The sequence below is a fragment of the Thalia democratica genome, chromosome 6 (genome assembly GCF_965202585.1).
Source record: "Thalia democratica chromosome 6, ktThaDemo2.hap1.1, whole genome shotgun sequence".
Taxonomy (NCBI): Eukaryota; Metazoa; Chordata; class Thaliacea; order Salpida; family Salpidae; genus Thalia; species Thalia democratica.
In genome coordinates this window covers 20,798,707-20,810,825 of record NC_139170.1, presented here as the reverse complement: position 1 = coordinate 20,810,825, position 12,119 = coordinate 20,798,707, and the positions used below count along the sequence as shown (strand labels likewise).

At 24.1% G+C, this 12,119-nt stretch overlaps 1 protein-coding gene across 1 annotated transcript; it reads right to left on the bottom strand.

Annotated features, from left to right (window-relative positions):
* Positions 1 to 3,192: 3,192 nt before the first annotated feature.
* On the bottom strand, positions 3,193 to 4,201 carry LOC145838290 (transmembrane reductase CYB561D2-like). Its single transcript, XM_082945860.1, has one exon. It carries the CDS (start codon positions 4,128 to 4,130, stop codon positions 3,438 to 3,440), a length of 693 nt encoding a protein of 230 aa, XP_082801986.1. The 5' UTR covers positions 4,131 to 4,201; the 3' UTR covers positions 3,193 to 3,437.
* Between the last annotated feature and the right edge of the window lie 7,918 nt (positions 4,202 to 12,119).

Here is a 12,119-nt window from a genome sequence, read left to right as displayed (position 1 = left end):
AAAATATTAATACAGATCGAATTAATAATTTTCAGGTTAGAAATGAACGAGTTAGAAATGATCGGGTTAGAAGTGATCGGGTTAGATATGATCGGGTTAGAAATGATAGGGTTAAATCGGGTTAGAAGTGATCGGGTTAGAAATGATCGGGTTAGAAGTGATCAGGTTAGAAATGATCGGGTTAGAAGTGATCGGGTTAGAAGTGATCGGGTTAGAAATGATCGGGTTAGAAGTGATCGGGTTAAAAATGATCGGGTTAGAAATGATCGGGTTAGAAATGATCGGGTTAGAAGTTATTGGGTTAGAAGTGATCGGGTTAGAACTGATCAGGTTAGAAGTGATCGGGTTAGAAATGATCGGGTTAGAAATGATAGCGAGTTAGAAATAATAGTAAACCGTTTGTTTTATACTAAATATAATAATAATGTCAAAAGTATGGATTAAAAAAAAAAACATTTAAATCCGCATTAAAGATTGTGAAACCTGATAAAAAAATATTATTTTAAGCAAATGCAAGTATACTTTTATCAGAATTTTTTTCAAATTTAAGTGTTAAATGCTAGTTTTATTTATTTCCATATTTTAATTTTCAACAGCTTTATTTGTTCATTTAAATTCTTGTATTTATCCTATAGCTCTTTTTCTTTTTAAAAATGTTCCGTTATAAAAACAGTGTAATACATTGTTGTTACTGTATAACACAATAATTGATTATACTTAATACTTTTTAAAAAATAACTGTCAATTGGATACAACGCGTAGAGTTCAATTTAGGTGCTTTCTTATGATGGCGTAATAATACAAAAGTTTGTATCTACCTACTGATTGAATTCTTACTTTAAATTCTTCAAAACGCCTTTAAACATGATTCTGCATTAAAATTTATAAAAGAAAATTTGTGATTTCTAGTGAAAACATTTTAAACAATAAGTTTATTTTTAATTTGTTTGCAACTTCTTGAAGAAATAGAGATCCGCTATCTAATTTTTTTTTAATTATTAAAACTTTATGCATGGTGTTTTTTTGGTATTCCAATGTTTTTAAACATTTTAGTGTTGAAAATCAAAAAAAATCTGTCAAAAAGTATTTCAATAAAAAAAAAAAACTTTTATTAAAATATATATAGTACTCTGTGTTATTGGTATCTTATGGTATTTCTTTTATATAGTTATAATTGTAACTATATAAGACTTCTAACAACAATTTTTATGGATAAAAATAAAAGTTGTACCTTATAAAATTTTAATTAATTAATTATACTTTATTATGCAATAACTATTTTATTAAATATTTCTCGTATCATTAAAAAAATATAAGTTTCATTGTTTAAAAGCTAAACAATTACACTTATTTTAAATATAATAAATTATACTTGGTCCTTTTAACTTAGTTTCCTTATATTTAGTAAATTGAAGATTAATACAATACACAGTTTGCTAAGAAGGGAGGGGGTGCTCACGTGGCGATTGGCTAAATAAAAATAATTTTTGGTGAATAAAATAAACCAGGTGTTAGACATGTTTGAACAAAACTAGATAATTTGTTTTAAAATCTTTTTTTGTTCCTTTTTTGCTTCAATTATAAAAGAAGTAATGTAAGCTCAAATGCAACGAGTTTTTGCTTTCTTCTGCTAAAAAACTACTAGAAATTCTTCAAATACTTGTCGAAAAGTTACTTACAAAAAGTAGACAAAAACACTTATATATAATTAAACTTTTACCTATTTTTTAAATATGGTATTGGATTTATAAAAAATAAGATTACTTCTAAATGAACTTAAAATTTTAGATATTTTTAAAAAATTGCATTGAAAACGTAAACACTTGTCAAAATATTGCTTACAAAAACATTTTAAAAAATTGTCCCTGAAACAAAAACTGCTGTCGATAGTTTTTGTAGTTATTCTATTATATGTGCTCTATTCTGAAAAAATAAGTGAGGTTTGTATAGGAACTTTGAGTTATTTGACCATCAATACTTCCTAAAAACACCCCTGACATAAAATAATACATTAAATACATTCAAACAACTTATGTTATTTTTTAATGGGGCGTCGGTTGGGGTGGGACATTTGAGCTGAAGTTCCAACTAAAAAATGTTTATAACTTATTATAATACTATAAAACTTAATTTTTTTTTTACATAATTCTTTTTTTTGCAAATGACTTGTTGTAACTGTGGTAGTTTTATATTACTAAATTAGTTCTAGAAATATGAAGTTAAGAAGTTTTTTAGATACTTGAAAATTTTCTGCAACCTCTAAAAAAGTACCACTTATCGCCATTGCGTATAAGTTAAACAACATAAAAAAATAGACGTAAACAAGCATCTTTAAGTAGTTCTTGCAAGCTTTAATTTTGACTTAAATAAATATTTTTTTGGGAAATTTTTGAACAGAAAATAAACAAAACTTGGCACCGTTTCAACGTGCATCACATTTAAAATATAAAAACAGAAAAATAAACAAAAAAGTTTTTAAAAAGAACAAACACAATTCAATTTATTAATGTATAGCAAGACATTAAAAAAATCATTTACTGCTTGCCAGCCCACTGTGTAATACAAAAAAATTAGCTAGAATAACCATCATAGAGTTTAAGTAATGAAATAAACTATGTTAAATATACACCTTTTAAAAGTATGTTTTATAGCATACAGATACACTACGCATCTTTTTTAAAATGGTTGTATGTTAAGTTATTTGACACTATAATTTAACAAACTATTAGAAAAAAAAGTAGTAGTAGCATAAGTATAAAAAAATCAATTGTTAATTCATTTAACACACTATAAAATAATTATAACTAAATTGTTTTACTCTAATGAATACAAACATAACACAGTTTAAAAAAATGCATTGACATTAAAACAATATCTAAAACAATAACTAAAAGATATCAAAATAAATTGAGTCAGTTTAAAAAAAAAAAACAACTTAGCTAGATTATTATGAGTGAGTGTAAAGTTTACAAAATGCAAAATTTTTAATCAAAATTATGGTAGTTTAAAGTTTACTTGAAAAAAGAATGTTAAAAAGATCCATTTTATTGAGAATACTGTTGTCCAGATTTAACAGAGAGGTTAAAATTGTATAAAAAAAATTCCAATTTTTTTTAGTTACTTGAGAAATTACTTTATTTTTTTTTAATTTTGATTACAACTAATTATAGTTAGCTCTTTTTATAATATTGTACAACAGTATTTTAATCAAATAACCATTAAAAATATATTGCAACACAATAATTAACAATAATTTTTGTCAAGATAACGAAAAAACTAAACGGTAATTGGCTTATTATAAATATTTTTTAAGATGTAGCCAAAAGATAAATGCAAAAAAAAAAACTTTACTTAAATTAAAAAAGAGTTAAATAAAATTTTCAAACTTTGTTTTGTGGAAAGAAAGTATGGAATAAGTTAAAAACAGTAACTAACTATTATAAAGTTACAGTTGAACGACTAACGTAATAATTGTACGTGTTTGAAACCTGATTCATGACAAAAAATAGGGACCATACTAATGCTAAAAGACATAACCACCATAAAAAACCATCTCCTGCATTTTTAGCCATAAAGTTTGAGTACAAAGAAGTTATCATGGTTGTGTAAGCTAATATAAATCCTACTAAACCCAATGTTGCATGATATACTTTCAACTGGATAAGTTTCCAATTCCACCTTTTTGCCATAGTTGGATATAATAAAAAAATTCCACAAACTGCTTGTAATGTGATATACATGATAGTTATTAGACCTAAAGTACCATGCCATGTTTTAAAATGTGGTTTTTGATTATAGTTTTTATTAACTATTATGACTAAAAACCCTGTCCAAGCAAAAACTAAAGACAGTGATTGAAAAATCCAGTGAGCTTTCACTTTATTTTTTCTTGAAGCAACTGCTAATAAACTACTTTCAGGTGAGAAAATTAAAATAGCTTCGATCATAAACAACCCAAACCCCAAGGACATAGTTACAGGGTGCCAAGAAAACAAAGAGCTTCCAGGAGCAGAGACATACCAAATTAACACAATAAATATTCCAGAAAGTATATGAGTAGTTAGTCCACTAAGGAGCCGAAGGCAAGAAAGTACTCTTTCACTTTTATCTTTAACTTTGTAGTTCCTCATACTATATTGATTTTTACCACTCGTGTATCAATACTGGTATCAAATTGTATTCAAAAAATAGATTAACAGTTTTTATTGTCTAAAACAGAAGTTACTAGTTTAACTTTTGGTTAGTAACATTAGTATAATAAAACTTTTAAACTTAAGGTTTATAAAACATTTTTATTCAAAAATATTTCATGAATTAAACATAGGTAGTAGTAAAAGTATTTATTAGCAATTATTTTATTTTTGAAAAATATTATCTGAACATAACATTTCTTATATGAATATAACCGTTTGTACTTTTACTACAGTGATGCATTTTAGAAATGATCTATAAGGTCTGATTTTTTATTTTGAAATTAACAACCTAGTTGATTTATTTTTTTTCTAAACTTTTAAAAATAAATTAGACTTTAATATTTTGTTTGCTTATTACCGTCAGTTAGCCTGAAAACTTTTATATTCAACAGATTAAAATTACCAAAAAAGAAAATAGTTTGTTATTACTGATTTTGAATTAAACAAATTTTTAATGTTAGCAAATGCTATTTTTTATCTTTCACACTAATGAGAAATCTTACAAGAAACGAAGTAAAATAATCAAAAAATTAAATATATAGTGTTGAAAGACTATAAGTAGTATTTGCTGATATTAACAATCTTTTAATTCAAGATAAATTTTGTTAAGACTAGTATTATGAATATATAAGAGTAAAAAACATAGCATTTACTTAGTAATTGTAAATTATTGTAATTCTACCTCATACAATTTGATTTATTTAAATTATTTAATTATGTTTAAAATTTAATGTACCTCAGGCCATATTGAAATGTCGCATAGTAGCTTTGGTATTTCTAATAATTTATCAACTTATTCTGTAACTTACACTACAGATAAGTTAAGAATTGAGATTATAGAAACTGTATTTTTTTTTTAGAAACTGGTGTAATTTAGAAAAAAAAAAGTTTTGTAGTTTTGTATTTTATGAAAAATTCTCAAAATAATGCTAAACTAAGAATATTTAGCTTTAAGTATTGTTTAAATTAATTAAATATTTAAAAACTCCACATAATTTCTTAAAATTAATTATTTAAAACCATAAAGGGGTCCACTTTGTTTTTTATAAGTTGATATTATTTTGTAAAATTCTAATGCAGCTATTATTTAAATAATATACAATAGGGATCAAAACTGGTGAACAAAATAAGTTTCTTATAGAAAACACAAAAAAAGTACTTATTTATTCTTAACCAATACTAATCAAATTTATATAGCACACCCTTTTTGATTTAATATAATTGAAGGAGTTTTAAGCTAATAATTTATTTTATTTTACAAATTATGACTTTTAGAAATTTTGGACTGATATATGTTTTTTTTAATTATGTATCTTATTTTTTCTAAACTTTTCAAGGAATATATCCTAAAAAATTTAAATTTTTAGCACATAAAAAAAAATTAGACATATTTCTATTAAAATGAAAAAGTTCAATAATATTGAAAAAAAATTGTAGTCATCAACTTTTTATTACAAACTTTTTATAAAATTGCATATATTTTAAAAGTAAATTTAAACTCATATATCACATATAAATTGACTTATACATTGTAAGCTTTCAGAGCCAATGTTTGTAAATAATCTTTATCCCCTTCTCTATGGTCTTAAAAAGCCTGAGTAAAACAAAACAATATAAATAAAGTACATTTTTAAGTTGGAAATATTATTAAAGAATTAAACTAGACAGTTTTATAAAAAAAAAATTAATGGAAATTTAAAAAGTATAAAAAAAAACACTAACAAGCTAAAAAAATAAGATGCAAAACCTTATACTAAATTGAAAGCTACTATAATTATAAGCAAAATATCTTATACATAAAATCGAAATTTTTCTTTACAAATAAAGTTTTACCATACTGAATGCTACTATAAATTTAAGCATGAAACACAAATAATATGTTCAAATGCTAATTAAATCTAACAATTAGGCTTAAGCTTCTCAAACAACAACTTATGAACTTAAAAAGCCATCACAATTTTGAAAGTTATTACATTATAAGCTAAAACAATTTAAAAATAAAGATTACTTCCATAAGTTAACTCATACCTAAGCACTTAAAAACTTATGAAAACTTAAGTTTTTAGATAATACTTAATATACTTTAAAGAACTTGTTATTTTGAAAGGTACTATAACTATCAGCAAAAAATTTGCCTTAAGCAAAAAATATTTTAATAAAGCTACATGCAAAATATATGAAAAAACACAAGTTTGGTACACAACAAAAAACTTGACACACAAAATTGCCTTCTAATATACTGTAAATTGTGTTTTTAAATTTAAATTTTTAATTAGCTGATGTCATAATGACATAACTATTTATTGGCATAAATTAACTGAAATTTGCAATTACAGCAAGTTTTAATTTTAAAATTTCATATTCTAAAGTTAGTTTTTTATTCATAACATAGACGTTTACACCTAATAATTTGAAAAATACAGACTTAGAAACTTTAAAAACACTGTTAATTGTAATTATAATAATAACTATTCTCTTAAGTTTTTAAAGAAAAGTTTTTCTAAATGTAGATACATTAAAATCAGGTTATTTTTTACTCAAGTTATGTCTTGAATTGACTATCTCCATCTTGTCAAGACTACATGCGCTACATTACATACGTTATACAACTTCTTTACTCTCACAGTGTGGCAAAGAATGCTCCAATAAGTTTTAAGTTTGAAATTTTTTTTTAAGTTATACTTTTATTAATCAGTGTAAACTTGTTTATAGATTTATAGACCTTAACCTAGGGTGACCATTGGTTTTTCAAAAAATTTTTCCAGATTTTCGGCTTTTGCAAGTACAAGGTTTTTTTAGGTTCCAACTAAAGTTTTAGTCAAAATTCTAGGGAAATCCATAAAAAAATAGCAAAATCTAGAGAAAATTATCAAAAAAAACTTATCTGGTAGATGGTGTTAGAGAAAAACTTTATTAAGCTACTGTTTGTATTCTCCTTTAACTTAATTCTAATATCAAAGTATATATGATACCACTGTAATTTTTTATCAGAGTTAACAATTTCATTTTATACTATAGAGTTTGATGTTTCATAGTCTTTATGTCTATTTTATATAGTTCATACTTTGGACAGTAATTAAACAAATCTGACAATAATGTCTACCTGAGTTTTTTGTAACTGCATATTATATTTTTTATCAAGAGAAAAGTATACTAACTGCTACCTTGAATTTTCATTGAAAAAATATTTTTGCATATAAAGCAAAGCCAAATTGCAAATGTATGAAACTTTTTTAGATTTCATTTGATTATTTTTAGCTATCAAACTATTGTGAAAAATAGTTTTAACAGGGGTCCATTAAAATTTCAAAAAAAAATTATAGAGAAATCAATAAAATATAGCAAATTTATAGGGAAATTATCAAAAAAAAAACAATGAATTTTATACGTTAATAACATGTTTTTAAAATACAAAAATTAAATATGTCATTATCAGTTTATAAGCACATTCTTAATAAGAAATTTACGAAAGTTAAGGGCTTTAGAGCTTTAACTTTAGTTAAATAAGCAAACTATATATAGATAAACTGTATTCAATATAAAAAGGAAACATTTTATCCACTAGGTGGCACATCAGAGTCACAGTTTTATCTGAGATTGAAAAGATTTTGATTATTTTTTTTTAAATTATATTTTAATGTATATCTTCACCACGCATTGTTGCTGTTTTGGCTTTCAAGTTTTAATCACCAAGCAAAAAACTGAATTTCTATGGATTTTCATATACTTTTCAATTTTTTCTAGGGATTTTTCATAATATTACAAGTTTATAAGAAAAAGAAAACCTTGTTTTAAATAGTTTGAGAGATCCTTGATAAATTAAAAGAAGAGTTACCCTCTAATGTTCTTAATTTCTAACAAACTTTTGCTACCTAAAAACCTTTAGTAGAAAACAAACTATTCAGAAGGGGAGATGAAGTTGCAGATGATTAAAATAATTTTGTATAATTAAATTTCTACCTTTTTTTGATAAGCCATCTGATGTTTTTTTGAGTTAAATTACTTAAAATGAGCTTGTTTACCTATATTGGATAACCACCCTGTAAATCTACACTATAGGCAAACAAATTCATTATCATCAATTTTTTTATCTAAGTTTTTAAACTAACCTCATCTAGCCACAAATCATTATAACATGTTTAATAATGTATTATAGCCACACTGATATTTAACTGGTTATACTTTTTTTTTCAACTTCCAAGTTTTCAAATTTTAGTCAAATTGAAAAAAAATCATTAATAGAGTTATAAATTATAATCACTATCTATGTTTATCTTAAAAAACTACTAATTTGGAGATATTAACAACTGTTATCTAACTTTACTCTTGCAGTTATAAAATAATTATAGAATTTATTTTTGTTTAAAGAATAAAAATTAAAATATTAAAAAAGTGGTGTTTAACTAAGAATTACTTAACTTTTCTAAAACAAAACTTTTTATTTAACCTTTAAACTAATTAAAACAAAATTAAATAATAAGTTGTTTAGACTTTAAACATGTATTAAGCTTTAAACAAAAAGAGTATTATTAATTTTCTAAGATAAGGAAGTATTTACTGAGTAAAAAATTACCAAGTTTTACATTTTAAATACTTTGAATTTTATTCTTTATTCCCTTTACAAAAAAGTAAGTTAAAATTTTCAAAAACCTAAATAGAAATACTGTATAATTTGCTGCTAATTTTTTGAAGTTTTAAAACTCTACTTTATTACAGCTAATATAATAAATCTTAAAAATAAACAAAATTTAAAAAAAAGAAAAAAGCTTATGCTATCACAAAAGTTTAATACTAAGCAAATAAAAGTAAATTATAAGGAAATCTAAACATTTTTCAGAAAATTTCAAAATTCTAGAGGAATACAGGTAAGTGGGAACTATTTTTCTTGTCACTATATTGTATAAAATTAAATCATAGGTAAAAAAAAAAATTACTATAAAATAACTGAAAAATACTGTTATGATATGTTTAATAATTTGTGAAATTTTATTTAATTTATAATTTGCTTCAAGTTTATATAAAAGTTATATCTTATCTAATCTTTTTTTATTTATTTAATCAATAAAATTGTTATTTAATTTTTTTTTTTTTTTAAGGTAGAAAAACATCAGAAAATACCCACTCTCCCCTCTGCAATATTTGAGGTTTTTCCAGAATTCTGTATTTTTTTCTACAAAAATACAGATTTTTTTAAAGTATCAAATACCAAGATTATTAGAGATTATTTTTCCTAAGTTTACAAACTCCAGCTTATTTAAGGTTTTCACCTTATTAAAGATTAAATGGCCACCCTTTAAAACATAACCAACTACTTTATAAACCATATGTAAATCCATCAAGTAGTACATGAGCAAAATACAAACAGAATACTGATAAGTACTAGAAAATTGAAAAGTTTAAGCACAAATACTTAAAAAATTAAAAAACTTTTATTTACTGTATAATTGTAAGTTATAATATACTTTTATTGTGTGAAAATTTCATTTCAGAAAATATACTTTAAACATGAATGAATAAACAGTTGTGAAATACTTTTACTATCGTATGTGGGACGCTCCCTAACGTCTAGAAATACTTAATTTTTGAGTATGTGTCGACCAGAGATGTTATTTGGCAACAACTTCGTGGGAGTAAACTAGTTTTCAAAACGAAGTCGTTTTAAATTTGTATTGTTAAGTCTATTGGTTCAAAAACTTATGATTTTTTCTGTTCATTTATAAAACTAAACCCATGTCAGTTTAAATGCAGAAACCCTTTGCAAATAACAACAGCTAGGTTTACTAAAATGTATAAGTATACTTTACATAACTTAAGTTTTACAACTAACTAAGTATTATTTCACTTTCTATTTTTCATTCGGATAAGAACTAAAAAATTTTTAGAAATTTTGCATAATCTTTATTTAAATACTAATACTACCATTTTCAATTGAAAGCTTTATGCAAGTAAGTGGACTGTGGAGTTGAGAACTTGTTTTTATAAACAGACTTTTAAAAGTTATAAATAATTTTTGAAATCATCAAGAAATATTTATTTAAATTTAGTTTCAGCTGTTTCAACCTAGAACACAGCATAAAAGTGAAAATTCTTTGTATTTATGGTTTACTTCTTATACGGCATTTGGTTGTTTAAATTCTTATATTCAACATTTTTAAATTAAGCAAAAAAAAAACAAGTAAATTTACTAAAAAAAAAAAAATCGTGACTTGGCAGTTTTTTAATTAAAAAATATTTATTATTATTATTATTTAGCTGTAGCATAGGCTCAACGCTCAAGTAAACTAGTCTTAACAAACCCTTGGTATGTAGCATTGTTGAAAACAAAAATTCAAAGTGGGACCGGAACTGGGAATAGCCTAAAATAAAATTCTTCTACTTTTATTCGAAAATTTGTAGGTAGAAAGACATGCTTTTAGTGCTCCAAACTGGACTAAAAAATCCATTTGTAACAAAATCTATCCTAATTGGCGTAAAGCAGTTAGAAGAGTTTTTGATTAGTTTAAATCTTGATGTCTTAAAAAATTAAAAATTAATGGTTTAAATTAAAACTATTAAAAAACTTTTTAAGCAAAAGAATATTTTATTGCTATTTTAATTGCTTGAAAAAGGTATTTTGAAGTATCATTTTATTAATTTATTTAGTATTTTTATGAAAGTTTATTAATTTAATTTTGTTAGATTTAAATTTAAAATAAATTAAATAAGTTTTTTCTGCATGTTTTTTTATCGACATATTAATAAACTTTTTAAAACTAAGGAATATTTGTGCGCATGGAAAAAAATTTTGATATATTTTTAAAATCCTCAGATTTATTAGATTAAAAGAAAACTAACAATTTTTTTCCTAGTATACGGTTTCTATTAAGAGAGAAGCATTATAAAAAGAATTAGCCGATGTATTTTTTGAAAACACCCTAAATAACCTACTTTTAAAATATCAATTAAACAAGTATAGTTTTATTATCATTTTAAGTTTTTTATTTAGTATCTACTAAACATCCACAAGCAGTTAAAACGAATTTGATTAAAATATAAGTTCAATTTTCCAAAGTTTTGTTTTAAAAACATAGACACTTACAATATAAAAAATAGCACAGAGAAAAACCATTTTATAAGAGCTATTACTTAAAGTCCGATAATGTTTGTTCTATAAGGAATTTTTTATTTAGTTTGGCTTGTACAATAGATATAACCATAAATTACATTAAAATCAATTGTTTGTTTAGATTTAAAAGTATTATTTTAAAGAAAAAATATCCCCTATTTCTAGTTTTACGCGATTTGGGCCCACTGTGTAATTCAGGGTTTCCCAAAGTGGGCGATATCGCCCCCCTGGGGGCGATTTTAGTAAGTCGGGGGGCGAAAATTTGTAAGGGGGCGAAAGGGTGGGCGATAACTAGTAAGGGGGCGAAAAGGGGGCGATTTTAAAATTTTGGGCTGTCATAAAATTTTTACTTTATATCTTGATATTTTACTAATTTTAGCTTGCTATTTAAATATTTGACCCTGAGGTAAAACTTAAACAAAAAAGTTTATTTTGTTTATGTAAAATATAGAAAAAAATGAAGTGCTTATGACTCCTACTTTTAAGTAAATTTCATATTTTCATTCATATATTTTCTTATATAACAATTACATAGATCATCGACGATCAAAATCCCTCTCACCATTTTAAAACCTGACATATATGTTATTTGGGTCATAAATGGTTTGTAAAAATCTATGTTATCTATTATTAACTATCACATCATGATATATTCAATTTGTTTTTGATAAGTCACTAAGTTAGAATAAGAAATAAAACTAAATAGGGTTGCCAATTTACCTAGAAACCTAAAAAAACCTAGAATTTGACAATTTAGGCAACAAAACATCTGGAATTTTTAACAATTTTAACATATTAAGTAGTAAAATTTCGATTTGACA